General features: G+C 36.9%; 4 protein-coding genes and 1 non-coding gene across 7 annotated transcripts; 2 read left to right on the plus strand and 3 right to left on the minus strand.

Moving 5' to 3' along the window:
* Window positions 1-372: 372 nt before the first annotated feature.
* On the plus strand, window positions 373-5,437 carry LOC121744198 (aminotransferase ALD1, chloroplastic-like). Its single transcript, XM_042137672.1, has 10 exons — window positions 373-2,631; window positions 2,724-2,749; window positions 2,829-2,902; window positions 3,129-3,245; window positions 3,642-3,704; window positions 3,910-4,014; window positions 4,118-4,168; window positions 4,316-4,636; window positions 4,714-4,920; window positions 4,987-5,437. The coding sequence occupies exons 1-10, from the start codon at window positions 2,570-2,572 to the stop codon at window positions 5,278-5,280; spliced, it is 1,320 nt and encodes a 439-aa protein (XP_041993606.1). The 5' UTR covers window positions 373-2,569; the 3' UTR covers window positions 5,281-5,437.
* On the minus strand, window positions 5,386-8,152 carry LOC121744197 (F-box/kelch-repeat protein At1g22040-like). Of its 2 annotated transcripts, none has more exons than XM_042137670.1 (2): window positions 7,998-8,152; window positions 5,386-7,160 (listed from the first exon to the last, which is right to left on the minus strand). In XM_042137670.1, the coding sequence occupies exon 2, from the start codon at window positions 7,075-7,077 to the stop codon at window positions 5,641-5,643; it is 1,437 nt and encodes a 478-aa protein (XP_041993604.1). In that variant the 5' UTR covers window positions 7,078-7,160; window positions 7,998-8,152; the 3' UTR covers window positions 5,386-5,640. The 2 variants fall into 2 exon arrangements, with proteins under 2 accessions (XP_041993604.1, XP_041993605.1); XM_042137671.1 differs by having other exon boundaries at window positions 5,386-7,168; window positions 7,998-8,123.
* A 786-nt stretch (window positions 8,153-8,938) lies between these two features.
* On the minus strand, window positions 8,939-9,010 carry TRNAE-UUC. Its single transcript has one exon. It is a non-coding gene; the product is annotated as a tRNA-Glu (tRNA).
* Window positions 9,011-11,510: 2,500 nt separating this feature from the next.
* On the minus strand, window positions 11,511-14,487 carry LOC121743198 (sulfate transporter 1.3-like). The gene is made up of 9 exons (XM_042136431.1): window positions 14,166-14,487; window positions 13,880-14,087; window positions 13,619-13,799; window positions 13,344-13,409; window positions 13,015-13,245; window positions 12,341-12,945; window positions 12,081-12,154; window positions 11,920-11,996; window positions 11,511-11,851 (listed from the first exon to the last, which is right to left on the minus strand). Exons 1-9 carry the CDS (start codon window positions 14,269-14,271, stop codon window positions 11,714-11,716), a joined length of 1,686 nt encoding a protein of 561 aa, XP_041992365.1. The 5' UTR covers window positions 14,272-14,487; the 3' UTR covers window positions 11,511-11,713.
* Window positions 14,488-20,775: 6,288 nt separating this feature from the next.
* On the plus strand, window positions 20,776-25,576 carry LOC121743731 (sulfate transporter 1.3-like). Of its 2 annotated transcripts, XM_042137084.1 has the most exons (11): window positions 20,776-21,063; window positions 21,170-21,239; window positions 22,402-22,762; window positions 22,841-23,048; window positions 23,168-23,348; window positions 23,712-23,777; window positions 23,859-24,089; window positions 24,277-24,881; window positions 25,016-25,089; window positions 25,177-25,253; window positions 25,341-25,576. In XM_042137084.1, the coding sequence occupies exons 3-11, from the start codon at window positions 22,402-22,404 to the stop codon at window positions 25,476-25,478; spliced, it is 1,941 nt and encodes a 646-aa protein (XP_041993018.1). In that variant the 5' UTR covers window positions 20,776-21,063; window positions 21,170-21,239; the 3' UTR covers window positions 25,479-25,576. The 2 variants fall into 2 exon arrangements, with proteins under 2 accessions (XP_041993018.1, XP_041993017.1); XM_042137083.1 differs by lacking the exon at window positions 21,170-21,239.
* Window positions 25,577-27,382: the final 1,806 nt, after the last annotated feature.

Here is a 27,382-nt window from a genome sequence, read left to right on the forward strand (position 1 = left end):
CCCATTGTAATTTTCATTTCAGTTTTTTTCTTTTCTCTTCTCTCGGGTTGTATTACGCCCGGTTAGTGTTGTTTTTTATAGCTATATCTCCAACAAATTAAATATATATACTAATATCATCATTTCATTTCATTTCCCAACAAAGATATATTGATCAATGGCTATCTAAAATATGGAGTAGTACTCTTTCACCATTGAAAATCTTTAAAACATTGCTTTTTGCAACATGTTCAGTTTATCCATAATGGAGATACTAAACAAGCTTTATACTATTACTAAATAATTTCAATTTCTGCACATTCAGCCAGCTTCTTTAACATATAAATATTCAAAGCATGGGCTCTTTGCACTTAGAGGAAATGGCACATGAAAGTTAATTATGTACGTAAAAATTACTAATAAAATTATCAACTGAAGTCTGTCACTCTCTCTGTTTACTTCCAAATCAGGGAAAATCTGCAGATTTGCCTAAATTTTCAAAATTTCTTCATTTTTTAATCGCAAGCGTTTCACCAAAATTTACACAACTGAATTAGGGCATTCTCCCGCAGTCAATTTCAAAGGTAAGAGGTTAAATCCTCGTCATTACTAACCATTGCCTTTGAATACATTTTCAACTGTTGTAAATGCAAGCATTTTGTCCTTTTGATGATTTTTTCCGCAGATTGAACGGCAAACTCAGTCTTTTTGTATGAATTTAATTGTTTGGTCAAGACTGAAAGTCCAATTCTGAGAATTTTATATGGGCATGTGTAATTAAGTAGCAATGTGAGCCCATTTGTTCATGAACATCAACGTTAAACCTTTGTTTATTTCGTGTGGGGAATTAGTTGAATAACTAGAACTGGAAAAAGAAAAGTCTATGCTTTGCACACTGCCACTACGTTTTGGTCTACAAAGAATAAACTTCCTATTTTCCAAAATGTCAATTCCACCTTAGAAGGCATAAGTTGCTGTAGTTGTCATGTCATGGGATTGCAGATGTGTAAAATGACTCTTGCTAGCAGCCTTGCTACTACTTTTCTTTGTGGATTTTGCCAAAATGATTCATCTACATTTGATTAGTTGTCACTTTTTAGGGCTTCTTGTATAGGACACTCTCGATTCGACCCGTCTTAGTCAATATTCAAGAAAGTAGATGTATTAGTTCTTAGATTATAAATTTTGAAGAGGTCTCCTTGTCAAGAGTGGAAAATGTTAGGTTTTGTATTGCATTGTGACCTTGTCTAAGCTGTTGGTCATACGGTCTTAGTAAGCGTAGAGCTGGTGGTGAACACGGATGAAACTTATATGAAGTTTGATGTGAAATTCCTGAGCATAAAAATAATTAGTAATGAATGCTAGTATACAGTTTTTGCAGTTGTAGCACATAATAGTTTATTAATGAAAAACTAGGTATGGTTGGTTTCTGTAATTGGATGAAAAAGTCATTCTCGACTATATGCTGATTCAGACCGATCATTAACTGTGCCCAACCTGCTAGTGATGAAACTCTAAGCCGCCGAAAAGGAATCTCAATAATTATTGAAATTGCTGTCTACTTTTCTCTTCAATGCATGGAGAGTAATAAGAGTAGGTCTGGTTGTATTCCCTTGCTGTGTGAATGAAAGACGTGGAAAATTTTCTTGATCTTTCTAAATGAATACAAGTTTTTCCTTTGCTTTTGTGGCAAATGGATTTAGATTAGTGGCAATATTTGGCTTTCCTGCCTAAAAGGATCCCTCTGGAGAGAGACTTTCAGACAGGGGCTCTATTTAGGATATGAGGGCTAGAGATGGGTCAGGGCTAACGGTGTAGGCTTGGACATCTTGTTTATCTCATTACAGTATTACACTGATTAACCTATTATATAATATTGAACTTTGTAACCAGTGTTTTATTTGAATGAGAATTGCTGATTTAATATCTCTTTGACATTGTGAACCCTCAATGTTTCATATATCTATTTGCGAAGGCAAGAAGCGGTCTCATATCCATGTTAAGTTGAGCTTTGCAGTAATCTAAATGTTCTTGAAAATAATAAAAGATCTTCCCTATTGAGTATCTGGTCAGGAAGTTTTTCCTTGTGGAGACAAAGAATAAGGGAAAATGGAGAATTGTTGAAGCATCAAAGGCATGCAACATTAACTGTATCTTCACTTTCCATGCCTGTATCTAGTCTACGAAACAATGAACTTTGGCAAGAATACTAAAGGCTTTTTAAAAGGTTACATCTGTCTTAGTCTACCTTTTGTAAATTACATGGATACAACAATCCAACAACTACTATGAAGAAAAGAGACCATCGACTATGAGGGTTGGGTGAGCCCTTGGATTCACACAAGTGTGCATCTACCGTGGATTTTGACATATGGTGTCAACATTAGTTTTCACACATGTACATACCAAAGAAGCAATAAATAACAGTTGTTTATGGGCAAACCTGCTTTGACATCATGCTGGATGCAAGTTGACAGTGACTCAAGCAAGCTCTTTATTGTTATTTGTATGAGTATAAATATCCCGTGCTCCTCTAGCTCAATGTGCTTACTTTGACATTACATCCCAGAGTGCGGATAAAATCTAAAACATGTATTCGAGTTTTGCTTTTAGTTTCATGCCTTACAAAACCATTTTATCTCCTAGAGCTAGGTAATGTATTTGATTGAGCTTACTTACCATTAATGATTGAGTCTTATGATTGCTTCCATAATAATGAATTATCCCATCTGTTTTTATTGCAGCATCACAACACAAGATAATAAAAATGGTATGTGATTGCATCTTTGTTAGTTAAACACAAAATATTCAAGAGTGTAGTTGCTGAGAATTTAACATTATCTATGCAGCTAAAGATTATCGTACAAAAGTTTCTCGTAATCCGAAATTGGAGAAGCTTCAGTATAACTATCTATTCCCTGAGGTTTGTAGTTTGAATCTTTTGGTGCACACCAGCTTTACTCCTTTCCGTCTTTCTAATGGTGATAATTAGTTTATCCATCTTTAGACGTGACCAAAAGCATGCTATTTCAGTAGAATTAACAGTAAAAAGTCATCCTATAGTTCTTTAATTTTTTCTAGCTGATCATGTTGTATTGCACTATCAACTTTCTGCCATTATCAACCTTAAATCTTTCCGCAACTGCCAGATATCTGAGAGGGAAGCTCAACATGCTAAGAAGTATCCTAATGCAAAAATCATCAGCCTTGGGATTGGTGACACTACCGAGCCATTACCAGATGTTGTAGCTTCGAGCATGGCTAATGTAAGTTAAATAAATTCTTAACCCTCAAAGATCGCCGTGTTTTTGCTGCACTCGTGGAATCTTATGAACCTTTCTAATTTGAAATGCTGAGTTATAATTTGAAATGCTGAGTTAAGAAATTATGTTGCATTTCATTTCCAATAATACAAATATTCTGAAACTGAGAACTCAATTTTCCCTCAGTTTGAAGTTTCTTCAAGTTGGGTGTTGTCTGATTTTTTACATGTTCAATGTTCATCATGCTTGTTCTCCTTAACACTAATCAAGTCAGTCAATCTAAGCAGTTACTTTTGGATCTGTTCACCAAAATTTTCCTTTGTCAACAAATTATAATGAAGTTTCATTTATATCATCTGTAGTTAGTCTATTTATTCCTAAACTTTTTTATGTTTTTAGTATGCATACAGCCTTTCAACACGTACAGGTTACAGAGGTTATGGAGCTGAGCAAGGGAGCAAGGTAATTTTTTTTTCACTCTTGCTAATTAGTACTTGCATCTTCTGATGAAATTTTCCTTTGGTAATATTTATGATACCTCAACCAGATCTATGCATCTTTTTATGCTTATAAACTGCTTATCATTAAGAGCTGTTATCTTCATACTTCAGACAAGTCATATGAAGTTCATTTTCTCCCAGAGAACTCAAAGTCTAGTAAATTGCAGGATCTAAGAAAAGCCATAGCAGAGACATTTTACAAAGACATGGGTATACAAGGTGCTGAAGTATTTGTATCCGATGGTGCACAATGTGATATTTCTCGCCTGCAGGTACCAGCCGAATGCATATGCTATTCTGTTCTTGTGAAAGCGACACTTATTGGTCTCAAGTCTTGGCTAAAATGTCACCCCCATTTCTTGTGTTTGCTCACAGATGCTCTTTGGATCAAACATGTCTATTGCCGTTCAAGATCCAATTTTTCCGGTAATACCCTGATTCATCATTTGTTGATTATTGGTTGAGTTTGTTTTTCCAAATTCTTTATCATTAAGTCAACACGGATGAATTTATGATTTGAATCCAACCTTATTTTGCAACAAATGTGTTTTCTTATAACATGAGTGGATGCAGGCGTATATAGATTCAAGCGTCATAATTGGGCAGACGGGCGAAGTTGAGCAAGGATCAGGAAGGTATCAGAATATTGAGTACATGAGATGTGATCCCCACAACAATTTCTTCCCCGGCCTCTCAAAAACTGCGCGAACAGACATCATCTTCTTCTGCTCCCCAAACAACCCTACAGGCCATGCAGCATCGTGGGAGCAGCTAGAACAGCTCGTTAAATTAGCTCAAGAAAATGGATCGATCATTGTATACGATTCAGCTTATGCTGTTTATATCACAGACGGCAGTCCTCGTTCAATCTACGAAATTCCTGGAGCCAAAAAGGTAAATCAGTTTTGCTCAAAACACCCATTCCCTACATAACTTAAGTCTGATTAAAATCTGAATGCTTATGTGACTAGGTGGCCATAGAAGTTTCATCATTCTCCAAGATAGCCGGATTCACAGGTGTTCGTCTTGGCTGGACCGTCGTGCCTAAGGAGCTGCTATATTCCAACGGTTTCCCTGTCATCAACGACTTCAATCGTATCATCTGCACATGCTTCAACGGAGCTTCGAGGATAGCTCAGGCTGGTGGCCTAGCTAGCTTATCCAGTGAAGGATTCAAGGTGAGTTTCCGACCACCAAGAGTCATTCTGTCGGAACAACTCCTAAACCCTCATATCTCCTTTCAGGCTGTTATGTCGCTGGTGGACTACTACAAGTCAAATGCAGAGATACTGCTGGAGACGTTCGAATCACTCGGACTCAAGGCGTACGGAGGCGTAAATGCGCCGTATCTTTGGGTGCACTTCCCTGGCTCAAATTCATGGGACGTGTTCAACGAAATTCTTGAGAAAACGCACATTATAACAGTTCCTGGGAGTGGATTTGGTCCAGCAGGGAAGGAGTATATCAGGGTCACTGCTTTTGGTCACAGAGAGAACATTCTCGAAGCTGCAGACAGGCTGAGGAGCCTTCTTCTCTAGCGCACACACCCAAAATAGAACATCAATAAAGCACTGCTTTTGTATTTCTTATCTTTTGCATTCACTATGTAACACAATATTGGAATAAGGGACTGGAAATACGGATGCAATGTATAACAGTTGTCTCAATAAAAATAGAATCTTGATGTTCTTGGAATATTACATCTAAGTTCAAGATTGAACTTATCAACATCAATCAATACAAAAGATATAATAATAACGTTGGACACCACTCAAAAGGATATATGCTTTCACTATGCTAAGGAGATTGATATTCAAGTAGTACAAAATAGTATACTTAACTAACTCTTTATAGCAGATTATGAAAACCGATTCACCATTAAACACTAGTAGAGCTAGCTAGACATCAAGGATCTGGCAGCTAACCAGCTCTGTAGTTCCGGCACTCCTCGAAGCGATCACTCGCCAGAGATTCTCCGATGAGGCCGACACCGTCTCAGAAAATGCTCGTAAGGACTCGCCTAAAGAAGCTGATGACAATGGAGGCGCAGGTGCAGAAGGAAATATATTCCTCCTATCGGCTTGCATAACTAAGATGTTATTGCTTGTATCTTTGGTGATCACATGCAGCTTTCCCAGAAAACCAGCAAGCAGATACGGAGATTCAGAATCAGTGAGGTCATGAATCGGTATATCGCCTTCAATTACTTTCCAGGCATCATCTTGTTGATCATACACTTTGATCCTAGCGCTATCTCGGGAGCTCGATGGATCCAACGCGTATAATTCCTCGTCAACAATGACACTCAATTTGGTTCCTGCCTGCCTCGCAGGCCAGCCCTCTCCCATGCCCATGGGCATCTCAGTCCATGAATTTGTCTCTGGGTCGTATACCTCACCTCCGACATCAACAAAGAACGGCCAGCAGTATAAGCTTTGAGGAACATATATTTTCCCTCTGTATGGTGTCATTCCAGTCGCGATGGGCTTGAGCAGATCAGCGAGGAAGGCTGTTGGTAGCACCTGGGCCTTTGAAAACGGCATGCTAGGTATCTCGGACCATGTCCCTGAACAAGGATCAAATACCTCAGCAGATTGAAGGGGAGATAGTGCAACACGACCACGAGTCACACCTCCAACAACGTAAAGCTTGTTGTTCAAAACACCCGTCTTGCAGTAAGCTCTACCAATGGTCATGGGAGTCACTTCGCTCCAAGCATTTACAATTGGATTGTAACGCCAGACATTGTTCATGACCAAAGCTCGGGAGAATCCACCCAAGACGTAGAGACAGTCATCAACAGCTCCTATGGCACATCCACAAAACGGAATCTGGTCCAATGAGCGTTTCCTGCCAAGCAAGCCTCTAATAGAATCTGCAATAACACTCGAACCAACCATGTTCCACAGCCGGAAGCCAGAAAGACCCCATCTCATTCCTTCATCAGCAATGACATTTGGCATCAGGGGCAGCCTTTGCCATATCTGGGACACCGGATCTAGGGCATGCCAGATAAGCTTATTTCCATCAGTCTTGGTCAAAACATAGAGCCACTCCTCCGTTGTGCCGAGTTCTTTTCTCAATTTATAAATTTCCCCACTTGTTACAGTTGCTTTCCAGCTTCTTGAAACAAGCTTTGCATTGAAATGAGAAATTCTAGGGAGTCTAGCAAGAATCTGAATTGATATCTCATCCGGAAGGCTGGGAATTAGTCGGGGATTGTCGTCCCATAAGAAAGAGGAAGTCCTTTGTCTCTTACATGCCTCACTCTGCGATCCTTCAATACTCTCGCTGTGGGCCAGTTTATGACCATTTGAACTCAATCTAGCTCCCATAGAACTCCTTCACCTCTGGCTTAAAAACAAAGGGTTGCTTCAATCTACTTACACTGCTATCTTTTCTGCCGATAATCCATTTTCTTGATAACTCAACACAACCACCAGAAAACAATAGTTAGAAGATAGATGGAGTAAAACGTGAAGAATAACAGCAGAAACAAAACAGTAACACTTGATCAACCCTAAATGTGTTTTGATGAAGTGGGACTCAAAATTCTGGCTAGATTTCCAACATTTTCATCATATCAGATAAAGTCAGATACCAATATAAAGAACACTCACAATATAAACCATGATCATAATTCGCATCTGGCTAATGCCAGTGAGATACTAGAACCAGTAGAAAGATAAGAAAAAATAAATCCATGTTGCTTGTTTCAATTTTTCCCACTGTAAAATAGATTCAGTCAACCAGATATCATAGACTTCAAAATTCAACATCCAACTTTGATGAGAAAAACACTCGAAAGTAAAACTCAAAAAAAGATCAAAATCCAAACAAATCATCACACGCACCAACACACTCACTATTTCATGTTTAGCAGTCAAACTATTTTAAATTGCCAAAGAAATAAACATTCAGATTGCACCTGAATTGTTCGTCTTCAGGAAAGAGATAAATCATAACCCTACTAACAATGATATCTTTATAGTACTATTATTTTAATTAATGTAGCACTGTTCCAAAAATCAAGCATTTGCTTTCTCAGGTAGATTGTACAATTCTTCTGGCCCTAAACTCTGAGAAATCAAGCAGAATCCAGACAGTATTTTTCGATTCAAGACTGCTCACGAACTGAAAACAGGATCACGCAAGCAAGAAAACAATAATTGAATCAAATTGCAACCACAAACAGCAAGAAACTAAATGAAATATAATAGTAAACAAAAGCGATCTAGATAACAGGAACAATTACCGGTGTAAGGATTATGCAATTGAAGAATCTGAACGTGGCTGTGCGATTATCAGAGGAATTGGGAATTTAGCGAAGGATCCTCAATTTCCACTGCTTTTTGAGACTGCTCTTTTTTTAAAATATAAATATAAATGATTATCTATTTATTTATTGCTCTTTTAATATTATAAATGAGAAAATGTTATTCTTCTTTTTAAATAGAGAAAACTATTCATTTTGCCCCAATAAGAGAGGAAGAATCTTTTATAGTAACGTGTCCAATTTCTCAAAAAATATTTTTAAAAATATGACTAGAACAGGTATGAAATAAATCAGGTGGAACTTAAATTATTACTCCCTCCGTCCCAAATATTTCTTTTTAAGATGTCTGAATTAAGTTGAGTCATTTTTTTTAATAAAAAAACATTCAATTACTCTCATCTACTTTATTATTCTCTTTATATTTCCTACTTTATTCACTTTTATTTTTTTAACACAATTTGTGATCCTCATATCCAAAAGTTTTGACTCAACTTAGTTGAGACCTTTATCACGTATGCTATATGAAATCATGAATAACTAATATGAGTAAAATACAAAACTCAGATTCATATAAGTTCTGGGAAGTGAATCTAAATTGAATGAAAATAATATTGTCAAAATGAACCATTGAAATTAAAGTAAACTTTCTACTCTTTTTCTCTCCTTTATTTGAATTATAGGTGTAGTGTTTAATCAAGTTTAGATGTAAAATAACTATTAGATAAACTCATCATAATTAGATTACAAACTGAAATGTAGTGTAAATGACTACAAATATGTTGCCTTCTAGAGTATTTGTCTAAATTATTTTGATAGCAAAGACTTACTAAATCGATATAACTAATTCTTGAGATAATCATTTGTTCCGGGTAAAGTCGCCGCCCACGCTCCAGAATTAAAACAAAAGGTAAAAAAAAAGGTTCCGTTGCCGGGAATCGAACCCGGGTCTCCTGGGTGAAAGCCAGATATCCTAACCGCTGGACGACAACGGATTTGTTGTTCAATTTAACCAATATTTGGTTTTTATATGAATATTTTGGTAACATTCATACAAAATAATAATAAGTTAATTATAATATCATTTTCAAACAAGATGAGATGTTCAAGTGTATGTATGTTAGCCTAGTGGTAGAGTTGTTAATGTCTGAGGTGAAAATTTTTATATTTAATTCTATCGTGATGTGATCTTTAAATTTATGTTTATTCATTAAAAAAAAGCTAAGCATAACTCGTAATTTAAGTAATCCTAAGTCAATTTAGTTATATGGGCTTCATTTTTTAAGATGCAATTGAACTGCCAGTTTCAACACATTTTCACTGAAGTTATTAGTTTGCTATTCCAGTTAACTTAGGATCTGTGTGTTGTGACTTTGATAAGAAATAATGATGAATTGATGCTGTAAGCACTATGTGAGTATGAATATTGGTAATTGAAAATCAATTAGGATGATGTGATGGCTTCTAAGGCCACCCGCAACGCGTTACGTGGTGGCCCGTATTTCGTTCCTCCGTAACGGAACGGTGGGCGGACGCGTTGCAGCATCTCGTATTGTCACCATCCCGCCGGATCGCTCGTCCCTCCGAGACCCGTTGCGAGACGTCTCGCCACGCGCTCCCGCGACGTGGCGAGCTCCCAGGCCATGCGTGACGCCCACTCGCCGCCCGCGAGTGGGATTCGTCACGCTGACGCAATAAATCAATTTTTTAAATTTGAATTAAAATAAAAAAATTAAAAATTGGCAAACGGTAATATTACCGTTTTATAGCCGTTTTCCTTTTTTTATTATTATTTTTAATCTATAAATACTCCTAATTCATCATCATTTCACACACAACTACACATCTATTCTTCCCAAATCATCTCCATTTCATCTCCAATTTTCATCTCAAATCATCTCTCTTTTATTCTTCCCCCAAATTTAATCGATCTCATGGATCCGTATGAGCAAATGAGTCGAATAATGGAAGAATCACTTGAAGAAGATCGACGCCGCTAGGCGGAGGAAGCCGCGTTGCCCCAAAGACGCTCCCGGACTTACATCCATCGTAACCGGGAGGAAGCCGCCGCAAGGTTAGTCCGCGACTACTTCTGCGATAACCCGGTGTGGGGAGATACCTACTTCCGTCGCCGTTTCCGCATGTGGCGACCGCTATTTCTCCACATCGCAAATATATTGGCGGCCCGGGAAGAGTTCTTCCAAGAAAGGTTCGACGCCGTCGGCCGTCCCAGCCACACGACGCTGCAGAAATGTACTGAAGCAATCTGTTAGCTTGCGACTGGACAAACAGCGGATGTGTTCGACGAATACCTCCACATTGGAGACAGCACTGGGAGAATGTGCTTGCTCCAATTCAGCAAAGGCGTCCGGGCAGCCTTCACCGACGAATTTCTCCCGAAGCCAAGCACGGCAGATTGTCTGTTCCTGTTCCGCCTTCACGAAGAAGTGCACGGATTTGCCGGGATGCTTGGCAGCGTCGATTGCATGCACTGGCAATGGAAGAATTGCCCGGTGGCGTGGAGGGGGTCGTACACGAGCGGCCAAAAGGCACCCACCCCACCGTTATACTCAAGGCCGTCGCCGACTACCGGCTATGGATCTGGCATGCGTACTTCGGGGTCCCCGGCTCGAACAACGATATAAACGTGCTCCACCAATCCGACCTATTCTCCGAAGTTTTGGATGGTAAAGCGTTGGCTATCAACTTCACCGCTAACAACCGGCGCTATAAAATGGGGTACTATCTTGCCGACGGCATCTACCCGAAGTGGCCAACCTTCGTGAAGACGTGCACTAGGCCTGTGAACGCAAAGCATGCGTTTTTTTGCGCAGAAGCAGGAGGCTGCTCGGAAGGATGTGGAGCGGGCGTTCGGGGTTCTCCAAGCTCTCTTCAACATTATCAAAGTACCGGCTCGTACGTGATTCATGGAGAGCATGGTTGACATCATGTATACGTGCATAATCTTGCACAACATGATTGTCCAAGACGAAGGACCCGAGGCGGGAAATTGGTTCGATTCTGAAGCCCCCGGAAGCTCAACCGCAAGTAGTCCGTCTCGAAGTGGAGTGCATCCGTCTATACAAGAACGGTTGTCTATTCGGACAAGGACACATGACTCTACCGCCCACGCCCAACTCCAAGATGATCTAATGGAGCACATTTGGGCAAACATTGGCGGAGGAAATTAAATTATGTATTTTTAATTTTTTTAGGATTTTTAATTATGTTTTTTTTTAAATTTTTTTCGAATTTTGTGTTGTAATGTTATTTTATTTTTAATGAAGTGTTTTTTTATTAATTGAATATGTTGGAAAAAAAATAAAAAAATGAAATTGAATGAATAGTAATTTAAGGGACGGATAAGTGATGGAGGGTTGCAGGTTCCGTCCCTTAGTTAAGAGATGGAGTAAAAAAGTATAGTGGAACCCATGAATAATAATTTAAGGGACGGATAAGTGACAGCGTTGTGGATGACCTAACGTGAATTAAGTATAAGTGAGTCCCAAATCTTTCATCTCAATTTTGGCTAACAAATTCGCAATAGTTGACTAAGACTGACTCATATGACTAACAAAACAATCTATGCATTAGTGCCAAAACAAACAACTCAACTACAATTAAAAAAATGGAACAATAATAAAAATCTTCAACAAATTGCATCCGCCTCTTTTACATTCTGACATGATATCTTTCTCTCAAGGCTCCATATTGCGAACCAGAGTTGAGACAGCATCCCCCGTGGTGAGGAAGATCCTCTCGTCTCCGACCACCTCAGCAAAGTCGGAGGCGTGCAGCTTGTCCAGCACGGCCTGCCCCGGATTTGCCAACACAAGCTGCAACAACCAAACATATAGTAGTATTAAATTGGTTACTAATCTTTATTAAAATATGACTAACTCACCTCAATATCTCTCTTTTTCAGAGCCTTGTGAAGATCTTCCATGGAATGAATCCCACTCGTGTCTATATCTGACACAGCTGAAAAGTGAAAACAACAACAAGAATCTCTTAACTAAGATACAGTAATTTAGAGTTATTGTATGATATTTATATGATGCTTACGTGACATATCAATGATCAGGTGATGGATCTTCTGCTTTTCCATTTCTTCCTCATCCTCCAGAATCCTCAATATCCTATAAAATAATCACATCTTCTGTCACCATCTCTACTAACAAAGTATACATGGTATGGTATTGTTTGTGTGTGAGTTGGTCTAGCGGTAAAGTTCACCATAGCGCGACATTTAAATTTATATTCATTTGCTTATCTAAAAAAATGTACTCCATACAGAGTAGCGCTACAACCGAGCTAGTACTTACCTCTCCCGAACGTAATTGGAGTTGGAGAAGTAGATGGCAGAGTCGACACGGACAATAAGAAGACCAGAAATCTTAGTAGCCTCCGGATACTGCTGGATGTTCCGGTAAACAGAAGTTCTTGGCACTCTCCCGAGAAGAGCAATACGCGGGCGGGTGACTTGGAGAAGGATTTTAGCCAAGGAAATGGCGACCGCGATGAGAAGGCCCATCTCGACACCTATGAAAACAACTCCAAAGAAAGCTCCCATGCAGGCAACGAAGTCGAACTTGTCGATCTTCCATATTAGGATCATGGCCTCGTAGTCCAAGAGGCCGACCACGGCCGATATAATGATGGAGGCCAAGATAGCATTTGGTGTGTACTTGAACAGAGGAGTGATCAAGAACAGAGTCAGCAGCACCACACATGACATCACTATGTTCGACATGGCGGTCTTGCATCCGGCCATGTAGTTCACAGCTGACCGCGAGAACGACCCTGTCGCCACATAGCAAGATGTCATCGATCCAACGATGTTCATCGTCCCTAACGCCACCATTTCTTTGTTCCCGTCCAAGTGGTAGTCCTTCATGGCTGCGAATGTCCTCCCGATCGCCACAGCTTCCTGTTTGCATCAACCAAATTCGATTAGCTTGTGGTGATGGTGGTGAGATTGAGATTTATGTGTGCTTACGGTTAGTGCGACAAGGCCGGTGATGGCGCCAATCTTGAAGCCTTTGGCAAGGTAGGCTCCGGAGAAGAATATTCTATTGAGGGAGGGAGGGTTGATGCCCTTCTCGATGTGTCGTACGATTTCGACTCCTTTGTCTTCCGCGTGAGTGATGAACACGAAGAAGGTGGAGAGGACGACGGAGATCAAAGGAGCTATCGCCGGAACCCAAAAAAGATTCTTCTTTTTCTTCCCCTGGACCATACCAACAATTGATCATTAGACTTGAATAAAATGAAACTACGTACTTAAATAGGAGTAGTATATATATATAGATACATGTTGGTTCTTACAATAAACTTGGCAGTGAGTAGAAAGGCCAAGAATGAAACTCCTATCACAATGGTCTGCCAGTTCCACTGGAATCAACCAAACACACATTAATTATATTCATAAGTAATTAGTGTGTGAATCAATTTAAAACTAGCTGGTAGTACATCTTTCCTACAAACTAAAATCTGGAACATTGGATTTAGAGTTGAAGTCAATAGAAAATGCCAAATTTGAAAATCCAATGTTCCGTCCAGATTTGAGTTTGTAGTTTGCGATATGAATATATGATGATTACCCCATGACTAGCGTTAGTCCAAACGGAACGCATGACAGAAACAATATCGGTTTCCTGGGTGAAGCGGGTTGTCTTTATCCCGAGAAAACCCTTGAGCTGTTGTAGGCCGATAGTGACGGCCGCTCCCCCCATGAACCCCACTATCGCGGCATGCGACAGAAAATCGATCAAGAATCCCAACCTACATTCAAACAAACTCTATCAGCGTCACCATAAGGGTCTATCTCACCCAAATGTCACCATTTTTATCATATTTTTTACCTGAAGAAGCCAAGAACAAACTGAGTGACACCAGCGAAGAAGGTGGCGGTGAAGGCAAGGCGCTCGTAGTCAGCCTTATGCAACTTGGGATCAATCTCCGCTCGAAGCAGACTCCCGAGCAGGAGAGACACCACCGCCACCGGCCCAATGGCAATGTCCCTCGAGCTCCCCATCATGGCGTAGATCAATGGGGGAACAAAGCTGCTGTCTGCGTATATGAAAACAAAACCAATCAACACTTGCATATTATATTAACATTTTAAAAAATAAAATGAAATCGACTTACACAAGCCATACTGAGGATCAAGAGTGGCCAGCTTGGCGTATCCAATATCCTGAGGGATGCAGAGGCTGGCAATAGTGAGGCCGGCGATGACATCTCCTTTCAACATAAGAAAGTTGTAGCGGCGTGCCCACTCGAGAATGGGGAAAGCGGCTTGGAAGCCGAGCAAGAGCTTCTTGGACTTGCGCTGGTCCTTGAATGGCCGAAAAGGGTCATCATGGAAGAATGTCTCTTTGAAGGTGTGCCTTATCTCGTCGACCAACCGCTGCTTCGGCGGCCTCCCCACCTTATGCACGTAACGGGAAGAGCCCCCTCTCGCGATTTCTGCCGATTCATCTCCAATGCGACTCATCCTGCACTCACAAATTTCAGAAAAACTAAATAAATATATTCCATATATATATATATACAAACGACCAATCCAAAACCTGAGAGGAGAGGCGGATTAATTTCCGTCCGGATTCAACGAACGGGAAAGCGTTGAAAAAATGAGGGAAAGTTTGAGTTATGAAGGTGGCGTGTGTTCACAATTGTAGAGTCAAGAAATGGTCAACTAAGTCAATGATGGAATCAATGAAGAAAACATGTCAGCGCGCTGTATGTAGACACACTATTGGGATATGAAGCGAAGACAGACAGAAACAGTCAAAGTCAAACAGACTATATATATATAGCGGCATTAATGCAATATGAATTTTGAAAACTTACTACTGTATTGTATTTTTCTCAAGTTTATTTGGTTAAAACTTTAAAGTCATACTATTTTTGTCCATTTAATGGAAAATTTTAAGGGAAGACAGACAGAAACAGAGTATATATAGCTGCATTAATGCAATATGAATTTTTAAAACTTATTCGAATTTTCTCAATTTTATTTTAAAATAGTAATGGTTAAACTTTAAAGTCATATTTTTGTCCGTTTAAGGGAAAATTTTAAAGGGAAGACAGACAGAAACAGAGTATATATATAGGCTATAGCTGCATTAATCCAATATGAATTTTCAATTTTTATTTTATTTTCTCAATTTTTATTTGAAAATAGTAATGGTTTTAAACTTTAAAGTCATAGACTCATACATTTCTCCATTTAAGGGAAACTTTTAATAAATGGAAAAGGTGGTTACATTTGCGTGTTTTACCTCAATTAGGTAAAAAAATATTGAGTGATTAAGATTTTTGAAAGTTGAGAACGCACATTGATGGCAAAATTAGATACGGAGTATTTTGTTTAACAGCAATTAATGGGAGGGTAGTGATTTAGAGACATAATGTCTCCATGCCATAATACCCTTATGGCATTTTGACATAGATATATTTTTTATTATGACTACTTTACCCAATATCATGTTAAATAGATACAAATCTAATTAAGGAATATTAAATCAAATTAAATATCTTTATCTAAATGCATATTTATTGATTTGATTAGAGATAAACTACAATCATGCTCGAAACTTTTTATATGTTTACACGTCATTTTTTTCATATTAATTTTATACTATTTTATTTATTTAAAAATCATGAATTTAGATTATAAATTAGTTATAATTAACAAAATACATACTAAATTATTATTTAATAATAAAATAATTTGATAGCTTCATTTATTATTATTTTTTCAAATAAATTTTTATATAATCAGTTGATAATTTAATTATGAGTTATTTTCTTTTTTATGTTATACTTTCATAGCCGGTTTTATTATTTTTTTTGTTAAATTTCTTATTCAAATTTGAATTGTATGATTAAATAATAGTAGTAGTTATTATGATGAATCATTTATTTGCGTTATCTTTTGTATTTTTGTATTAATTTTCTTAACTTTTATCACATGTAATATTTGTTTTCGACTCTATAAAATTATGCTTAGAAAGTTAACTTTATAACGTTCAAAAATAAAAAATTATTGTATTTTTTAATACGAAAATAATTGGATGAATCAACTTTTCTCATTTTAGATTATTTAATATATCGTACATCAACTAATTATATTAAGAATTAAGAAAATGAAGAATCATAAGCTCCATTAATAATATCTTTTTTTAGTTAGTAATTTTAAACTAAAATTTATAAAACTAATTTGTAAAGAAATCCAATATTTTTTATTTGGTAGTAAAATTGTACTACTCTATATTTTAAAATTTTCTTTAAATAAATGCAATAAAAGGGGAATAGATAAAAAAATATTATCCAGACATATTATAAAATCGTATATATGATTCACGTGTTTATTAAATGCATGCATAATATATGCATAATCTACATTTATATCCTTAAATAGGTTATAGGTGTAATAAATAAACAAATTAATATAGGGGTAGTAAAGTAAACACATAAAATAAAATTTTAATTAAAAATACCACATAATATATAATTACCATTTTAACCTCATTATGTTTTAGACATTATGTCTCCAAAACATTATTCTTAATGGGAATTTCCGCTTTGTAAGATTATTGAACAAGTATCCACCGTTTGAGAATACCCCAAAATTAGTGTAGATGTGTCTCTTTTTCTTGGTCAGTGTTTTTAATGTACAATTAATATACAAATAAAGAATGATAATAGTATATATGAACACTTATTGACATCTAAAGTAATTGCAGTTGTGTTTGTTTTTATGACAAATAAGTTATGCAACGAACCCTAAAGTTTCGTTAATGGTACAATAAAATACTACAAAGATGTTATACAATATAGGTTCGTCAAATTAGCACGCCTCAATGGTGAAAATTGAATATTTAAAATAACGAGAAACTATAAAAATTCAATAATTATTGAGATTAAATTAGTTAGAAATTCAGGAGATTATATAACACTATGTTTTTGAATTATTAAAGTATTTGCTTGATTTAGTTAAATTATTTTATTAGATAATGTAATTAGATATTAAGAAAATAATTAATTTATTCGGTTAAAATATTGGGTCGAAATATAGCTATGCATAGTACTAAGTACTACTTTAAGTTATACAGTGGGCTTTTCAACACATTTGGGCCCAAAATTCGTTGTAACAATTAAAACTTACCAACCCACAAATGAAACTCTTTATCATGCATACAAATGAAGAAGCCCATTAACATTTTAGATTTTGTACTATTATTTTGTTGGAATATAATTATCAATTTACGACAAATATAGTTATCAATTTAGGAATATAAATTTGGAATCAAATACAGCTTCCCAATTTACATCGTTTCAACTTCCCTTTATCACACCAATGTTAGTCAAGATTTACTCGAACCCACTTTGATTCTAAATACATGAATTTAGACATTCATCACTAGATAAGTACATGGAGTCGTTGTCTAGAGCCTTTGTCCTAGCGGCAAGGAGTTTAGACATTATTGTACGAGGTGCCGAGTTCTAGCTCTCTTGACATTAATTGTAATTTCCTTCTTTCTATCGGAGTTTATTTGTAATTTCCTCCTTTCTATAGGAGTTTAAAATATTAATATTAATATTAGTAGACATCACAAAATATGGAGTATTAATTTATGATATATAGTTCTTATATTGAATTAATTACTGATATTTATGGATCAATGAACTGATATTGAGTTACAAACATATATATTTTCTGACCCCAATTGATATTAATATTTTAACGAATTGATAGTTCTATATTCTGACTTTAAGAAAAGATCTGAAATGAACGTCTCCCCAATATATAAAATAATCATTTATGATAATTGCAAAACTTCTTGTACTAGCTTTCATGTTGACTACTCTATAGTCCACGTGATGAAACTATCCTAAGATGCTTATTTTCTTTTGGATTTCTGCCTTTTTTTTTTCCTGCCCAACCCATTCACTTTAATTTAGTCAACTTGATGTGAAATACAATTTATCATAAATTTGTAGTCCATTCTATATATTCTAATCACAAAAAATTTTTCAACAAATACGGTTATGGGCTTAAACACATTTAAATTTGGCTTGATGCTTTAATTTTCAAAAAGTTGGAAAAAGGTTGGAACTTTGCCCTTTCGCGAGCACTTTTTACTTTTGTCAACTACACTATAATAATAGCTTATGTATTTTGATTTGTGTGTGTTTCATAAATTGTCATGATTTATTGAAAAATTGACCACATTTATATGAAGTCGTAGATAAATAAAGTTATGTGGACTTCCCATCACATATGATGTATACATCTGGACCCAATGGAATCACAAACAAAAATTTTCAACATTGAAAATAAAAGGAAATTAAGTAGGGTATTGTGACTTATTTCTGGGGTAGGTTCTGGAAGAATAAAAAAGACTTGGTTAATAATTTGGGCAAACGAGTCAAATCTATTCAAGTTGAAATTTCAAAAAGTGCCTTTTATATAGTTCTGGTCCAATACAGCTGCAAGATTGCTTGGATTATTCGGAAATTTCAAGCATTAAAAATTTGATTGTATGATTCTGATGCCGAATTTTGGAAGTGTTTTCACTCTGTTAATAAATTCGGTATATATTGTATCAGATTCCTATATTTGATGAACTAAGAATTTTTCAATTATAATTCCAATTAACAAGCTTGAGTGTGATGAAATCGATAATCATGTAAATAATAATAATGGCATTATGGAGATGGCCAAAACATATTACTAACAACGGGTCAAAATTTTAAAATAAAAACAATTGAACAAGAGATAAATATATAACTACTAATCATGAACAATAGTAAAACCAATTGAGTCCACATCAATTTTTCATCCCACGGTCCCACCTATATATAGACATAGTGGCCAAAAAATTTTGAACACACATAGTGTACGTAACGTGGCTATAACTTAAAGGGACCTTATTTAATCAAGACACTTTTTCATACAGTTTTTATGCAGGCCATTATGAAAGGAAATCATAAAATAAATGTTGAATTATTATAAATGAGACGAATGTATATGTGTGGCTACTTATAAGAATGTTAGCTCAATCTGAATCCGATTGGCTGGCCCGATTAACATGATAAGTTTATAGAACTATGACTGAAAATTATAACTTGGTTCCAGATTGGGTTAAGCGAGTCCATCCAGCAGGGTGGCCCGTTGGGCTGCAAAAACGTTATGTTTTTACTTGTTTTACATTTTCTTATCGCATGAGTATGGTGTTTTTTTTCTTATATCCTTTTCATTTTTTATTTGTAATTTTTGTTAAATATATATAATGTCAATAATGTGGATGTGTTTTTATGTATTAAGTATATATTATAAAAATTGAATTTATAATATTAAAAAAAAGTCTAAGATCATTTCAATTAATAATTCTTAGCTTCTATTAATTCATTGGGCTAGACAAAAATCAGAACGTTAATTAGGATTAGTGTTGAAAATTTCAACTCGATAAAATTGCAACTTGATTAGCTTCCATTCAAGTAGCGCCAACATAAAATCCGATAGACCAGTTCGATTGACATCCGTAGCTACCTATAAAAAAGACAAACTTGTTGCGTCCATTTAACAATGTCACAATAGGTACATCTAATGTGACATTTTTTAGTGTCTTAATAAGCATGCGGATTGTGACACTTCAAAGTGTTATATTTATTGCGACATTTAAACTCATGTCCTAACAAGTAGTAAGTGTTTTACCTAAAAATTGTCATAAATATGTGCGTCATTTGATACATCCTCTATTTATTAGTACTACTATTCTAATTGTTATTAATCTTCATTGTGTTGATTTGTATGTGGATAAAAATGATGTGATTTGAACCCTTATCACTTCTATTTGTAGCGTTTTGTCTTGTATTGTAGAATAATTATTATTAGTAACAAAATTTTCCAAGGGATGCGGCAAAATTAGGCAGAGACAAAAATATGACTCCAAAACATTGTTTTCAACAATACGAGATGATGGGGTACGGACTAAACAAGCCCAACAGCAGTGACGGCCCATCAGCCCAAAGCCCAAGGAAGAGTATGAGTTCGGCATTACCAAAGAGTTCGGCCTCAGCCTACAGCTCGGTAAAAGCCAACCAATCAAGCTCTGCTCTCAAGTCGGCACCAAGCTCTCAGATCGGCAACCAAAGCAGTTCGGTCTCAGTAAGAGTTCGGCCTCAGCCTCGGCAAAAGCCAACCAATCAAGCTCTGCTCTTAGGTCGGCATCAAGCTCTACTCTCAGATCGGCAACCAAAGCAGTTCGGTCTCAGTTTTCGACCGAACAAGGAGTTAGTGGACCCATGCAGGATTTCCACGACTTCCAACATACCCACTACCACGTGGTGTCAACTCAGGCCACGATCGTAGGCCATAACCTACACGACATCCACGACTTAGTGGTGATGCAAGCCACGATCTTAGTTCATTGTATAAATAGAACTTAGATCAGATAGAAAAAGGTTAGAAGCTCTCTAGAGATAAAAGACCATATAGCAAATAGCAAGTTTGTATTTGTAAGCTGTAGAAAACAGATCAAGCAATACAACTCTGCCCTCTTTTCTTCCCGTGGACGTAGATTTACCTCAGTAAATCGAACCACGTAAATTCTCTGTGTCGTGATCTGTATTTTCCTGCATTTACTAACATCAGAAATTCGCGGAATCATCACTAGAGAATATAAAAAAAATACATATAGCATTAAATGCAGCGAAGAAAATGAAGCTCTTATATATACCCATCTTCTTCATCTCTCTCCACAACTAATATCCCCTTCTCTCTCTGTGAAGTGAGAACATCCCCACACTGTATGTCTACATTCGAAAAGTGACGTGTTTTGTTTTCTTCATCAATCAATTTGGTTCATCTCCACCATCGAGTTGACCTTCTCCACACTCTACAACCGTGAACACAGGCGACGCTCATAACTCTGATTTCCAGATTAAACTATTATTAATATATTATTATATCTGTGATTGTTTTCAACGCTTTCCCGTTCATTGAATCTGGACGGAATTCCGCCTCTCCTCTCAGGTTTTTTTCTCCCTCTCTCTCGTCCGTTATTCAATATGTGTGTGTGTATATATATGTATGTATATTATTCTATAAATTTTTCTCAACTTGTTTTTGATTCTTGAAGACGTGATGAGGATGTGTTGTAATGCAATTTGACAACTGCTGCCTTAAGTCACATCAACTCAAAATTTAAGGTCATATTTATGTTTTGAATTTTTCCTACATGCTTCCATAAAAATTCACCCATACATATTTTTACAGTAAATTAGTAATACTACTAGAATAAGTTTGTTGACCAATGTGTCGTAACGTAATTTTGGTGACTCCACAGTTATTGTTTTATTTTTGAATATGTGATGTCATTTAGTTTATCAATTAGAGTTCAATAATTCCATTTGAGTTTATAGTTACTATTTTCTTGTGGTTAATCTCCATTTAATGTACTATTTCGATTGAATATGAGGAACAGAATTAGTATTAGGTATTGTATATAATTTTCTGAATTATTACTACAGTAATACATAACCTATTGTTATACTCCTATGAAACTAAAAACTCTAATACAACAGTACAATCATTTTTATATATGATCAGCACTTGCTTACCTCAGAACTTTTTTAAAATAAGCAAATAACAGAATTTTAGCTTGTTAACTTTCCTCTTTATTATACATGCAGAGATTTAAAAGTTAGTACTCTTATATGTTGTGTGTAAGAGAGAGTTGGCGTAGCGATAAAATGATTAATGTTCAAAGTCAAAGGTCTTGAATTCGAGCCCACAATAATAAGCCTTTTAAATTTTTGTATATTCATTATTTACATATAAAAATAGGAAGTACTTAGTATATTTTCCTTATTGATGTTATTTTCCTTTTAAAGCTACTCTTACGATCTTATCATAGTATTATAGTATTAAATAATCCTATAAAATAGTTGACTAATTCTGTAAATGAATATTAAGTATATGGATGACGTATAGTCACCACATTAATATATTCATTTCTACTTAAAAGAAATTAATGAAAAAGACTGGCTTGATTATTGAGGATTAAATCCCCGTTGGATAAACTGTGCGCGGAAAAGCGTGTGCAACTATCTTCTAACGCTTTTAATTCAGCTGAATAGAGGCCATTTTTAGAGTAGGATTCACCAAATAGATTAATGAGCAAGCCATTATCATCTTTCAAAGTCAACTGAATTAATTTGATAAAAAAAATTCCTCAGCTTATCTAGTTCTTGAATAACACATCCTCCAACTTGAATCATTGCCGATTAAAAAATTATGTTATAATCCTATTGCTGATTAGTATAAAACCATGTATCCTCGTATCAATTTTCTCACTGTGGATGTTTCAAGATGAGTCGCATCGGAGATGAATCAGCCGACATTGCGAGCGCCGCCTCCTCCCGGCGCCACGAGCGTTACGTGCACAAGGTGGGGAAGCCGCCGAAGCAGCGGTTGGTAGACGAGATAAGCCACACCTTCAAGGAGACATTCTTCCACGACGACCCTCTCCGCCCTTTCAAGGACCAGCCCAAGTCCAAGAAGCTCGTTCTCGGAGCCCAGGCCGTTTTCCCCATTATCGAATGGGGCCGTCGCTACAAGCTCCACATGCTTAAAGGAGATATCATTGCCGGCCTCACGATTGCTAGCCTCTGCATCCCTCAGGATATCGGTTACGCCAAGCTGGCCAATTTGGATCCTCAGTATGGATTGTGTAAGTTAAATTCATTTACTATAAATACTACTATATTGGAATGTGAATAAGCAAGTGTTGATTGGTTTTGTTATGCAGATAGCAGCTTTGTTCCGCCGTTGATTTACGCCATGATGGGGAGCTCGAGGGATATAGCCATTGGGCCGGTGGCGGTGGTGTCTCTGCTGCTGGGGAGTATGATTCAAGCGGAGATCGACCCCAAGCTGCATAAGGCTGACTACGAGCGCCTTGCCTTCACCGCTACCTTTTTCGCTGGAATCACTCAGTTTGTTCTTGGTTTCTTCAGGTACCTGAGTAGTTTGATAAGAAAGATGAGACAATGAAAAATATGATCAAAACATACATTTTAGGTCAGACATACCCATAGTCACGTAGATGATGATGACGGTGTTTGTTTGAATGAAGGTTGGGATTCTTGATCGACTTTCTGTCGCATGCTGCGATAGTGGGGTTTATGGGGGGCGCGGCCATTACCATCAGCCTTCAACAGCTCAAGGGTTTGCTTGGTATAAAGACCCCTCGCTTCACCAAGAAAACCGACATTGTTTCTGTCATGCGCTCCGTCTGGACTAATGCAAATCATGGGGTAATCATATACTCCCTCTGTCCACTATTTAAATAACTATTTTGCCCATTTTGGGTAATCATATAACCATTTACTTTATTCAACTTTTAGTACGCACACCTCACATTCCACCATCTTTTTACATTCACAATTAATCCATTATAAAACTAATACTTTAAATTGGTCTCACTTTCTCTATTTACTTTTCTTCACAAAGTCAAGCAATTTCTTAAAACCCGTGTCGAGTCAAAATGGCTCTTTAAATGCTATATATATGTGTGTGAACTTATTTTTGACAGCACAAAATATATCATTTGTTGTGTGTGTATGCATGTTTATATCTTCCTCTAATTACTAATGAATGTAATTTGTGTTTGATTCCAGTGGAACTGGCAGACCATTGTGATAGGGGTTTCATTCTTGGCCTTTCTACTCACTGCCAAGTTTATTGTAAGAACCAACCACTTCCTTCAATCTCACTGTCTTTGTTGTCATCATCGTCATCGCTGTAATGAATTGTTTGTTTATCAGGGGAAGAAGAAGAGGAAACTCTTCTGGGTTCCGGCGATAGCTCCCTTGATCTCAGTCGTCCTCTCCACCTTCTTCGTATTCATCACTCATGCAGAAGATGACGGAGTAGAAATTGTACGACACATCGAGAAAGGCATCAACCCTCCCTCCCTCCAACGAATCTTCTTCTCCGGAACCTACCTTGCGAAAGGATTCAAGATTGGTGCCGTCGCCGGCCTTGTCGCACTAACCGTAAGCAAACATAAATCTCACACCAATTGAAACTAAAAATAAAAATATTACCACTATAACTATCCCGTATTAGTGTAAAGAGAATCAGAGATAACTGAAACAACTATATAAGTCTCGTGGGCCTCTCCTATCACCAATTGACTTTAGGATGGATTTCTAGCTAATTGGATTCGATTACTGCAAACAGGAAGCTGTGGCGATCGGGAGGACATTCGCAGCCATGAAGGACTACCACTTGGACGGCAACAAGGAAATGGTGGCGTTAGGGACGATGAACATTGTCGGATCAATGACATCTTGCTATGTGGCGACAGGGTCGTTTTCGCGGTCGGCTGTGAACTACATGGCCGGATGCAAGACCGCCATGTCGAACATAGTGATGTCTTGTGTGGTGCTGCTGACTTTGTTCCTGATCACCCCTCTGTTCAAGTACACCCCAAATGCCATCTTGGCCTCCATCATTATATCGGCCGTGGTCGGCCTCTTGGACTACGAGGCCATGATTCTAATATGGAAGATCGACAAGTTTGACTTCGTTGCCTGCATGGGAGCTTTCTTTGGGGTGGTCTTCATTGGTGTTGAGATGGGACTTCTCATCGCGGTCGCCATTTCCTTGGCTAAAATCCTTCTCCAAGTCACCCGCCCGCGTATTGCTCTTCTAGGGAATGTCCCCAGAACTTCAGTTTACCGGAACATCCAGCAGTATCCGGAGGCTACTAAGATTTCTGGTGTTGTTATTGTCCGTGTTGACTCCGCCATCTACTTCTCCAACTCCAATTACGTTAGGGAAAGGTAACTATCTCAGTTGTAGCAATACTCTGTATACTTTATTTTGGCCTCAGAAATTACCACTCACACACAAACAATACCATACCATGTATACTTTGTTAGTAGAGATGATGACAGAAGATGTGATTATTTTATAGGATATTGAGGATTCTGGAGGATGAGGAGGAAATGGAAAAGCAGAAGATCCATCACTTGATCATCGATATGTCGCGTAAGAATCATATAAACATTACTATCACACAATAACACTCCAAATTAATGTACCTTATTTACGAGATATTTTTGTCGTTGTTTTCAGCTGTGACAGATATAGACACAAGTGGGATTCATTCCATGGAAGATCTTCACAAGGCTCTGAAAAAGAGAGATATTGGGGTGAGTTAGTCATATTTTTGTGACATGTCAATTCCTAATAAAGATGAGTAACTAATTTAATTAGAACTCTATGTTCGGTTGTTGCAGCTTGTGTTGACGAATCCGGGGCAAGCCGTGTTGGACAAGCTGCACGCCTCCGACTTTGCTGAGGTGGTCGGAGACGAGAGGATTTTCCTTACAGTGGCGGATGCTATCTCCACTTTGGTTCCCAAAATGCAGCCTTGAGAGATCACATTTGAGGTGTGTGTGTTTGTGTTAATTTGACGAGTGTATGTATACACATCTTTGTTGTGTTTCATGATGATTGTGAGTTTGTAACAAAAGCATTTTTTTCTCTATTTGTTCATATTGTTGGTCCCGTGATATTATACCATTAACCATAACTCAACTATGGTGGAAGATGCACAATAATCCTAATATGTACACACATTTTCACACCCACAAATTCATACCCACATAATTCACACACTGAATACACAGTGCAAACATTATTATAAGTCTATTAAAGGATTAATTATTGTTATTATCGTAATTAGTAAATCTTCACATCACCTTTATTGTTCCTTTCCCCATAAATCTTCTTCTACAAAAAACTCAAGCTTCGCTATACGGAATACAAACAAATTCAATTTCCAATCCCTATAAATTCAGTTATTATACGCAATAAAACCAAAGCACAAATCAATCAAAATCTTGTAATTAATCCAAATAGTTTTCGATAAAATTCTTAATCAATTTTGACTTGAATTCATATCTCATTCAAATACTCCCCATTACACAAGTAATTTCAACTAAGCAATTTAACAAGATATAGCAATTCCCCAAAATTTTAGTCTAGCCAAACAGTAAGCGAAATAAAATAAATTAAAGATTGGAAAAATATCTGTACTTTCCTTTTATTCACATAGGTGAGAGAATTGCTTCGATTGAACCCTTAATTTCGAGTTTATCAGATGCTAGAGACGAAGATACAACTGAATTTCTAAAAAATATAGTTTCAATAATTCACGAATTTTCATAATTTCTCTTTATTTAAAATTTCAAAATTTTGGGGCAATACTGTTGAGTCTTGTGAGAGGATCCCCATTGAGGCATGTGTTAATTTCAGGAGTATCTATCTATTCCTTGTATTTCATGATTCTATTTCTTCATATTGTTATTGTACGTACCATTAACGAAATTTTACTTAATTGGGTTCGTAGCATAACTTAGAAAACACCGACCAAGAAAAATGGAACAAAGAGACACATCTACACTAATTTTTGGTATTGAAAAGATAGGTACTAATACCCCCTACAGATCGGTCAACAATAAATAGTCTCACTCCATTGCCATTAAGAGCCTCCTCAGTTCACAATTTTAATCCATTAAAACTTCTGGTTTACTTTTGTTATACTAAATTGTATGTAGACTCAGCTTTCCACTAATGCATTTCACTCACATTCTATTACAAAATTAATATATAAAAATATGTCTCACATTTCACTATCTTTTCTCACTCACTTTTCACTAATTTCATAAAACCCGTGCCGAACTCAAATGAGACTCCTAATGACGGACGAAGGAAATACTAGTGTCTCATACTATTTGACCGGTGCAAATTTTTAAAAATTATTTGACTTTGTAAAATGAAATTGAAGACTAAAGTTAACAGGATGCGGATCCTATAATAAGTTGGTGAAATATAAAGTTCACTTAATATAGTAAGTAAGAATGAAATGAGACATTTATGGTACCAATTAAAAAAAATATGAGACATTTAATGTGGACCAAACAAAAATATGACTCCAAAATATTATTTTCAATTATACTATTACTTGAGAAAATTTAGAAAAAAAGGTAGTGTAAAAAATCACATTGCATTAAATGCAGCGAAGCTGTTATACATTGTATACTCTCTTTGTTACTGTGCATCTTCTATTGATATTGATATCCCCATACACATACAGTGTGTCTACATTCAGCGCGCTGACATTGACTTAATTAGTTGACCTTTTGTTGACTCTACAACCGTGAAAACAGGCGACCTCCATAACTCAGATTTTCCCTCTACGTTCATTGAATCCGGACGGAAATTAAGCCGCCTCTCCTCTCCCCTCCTCTCAGGTTTTGGATTGGTCGTTTGTATA

This window comes from Salvia splendens, chromosome 8 (genome assembly GCF_004379255.2).
Source record: "Salvia splendens isolate huo1 chromosome 8, SspV2, whole genome shotgun sequence".
Classification (NCBI taxonomy): Eukaryota; Viridiplantae; Streptophyta; class Magnoliopsida; order Lamiales; family Lamiaceae; genus Salvia; species Salvia splendens.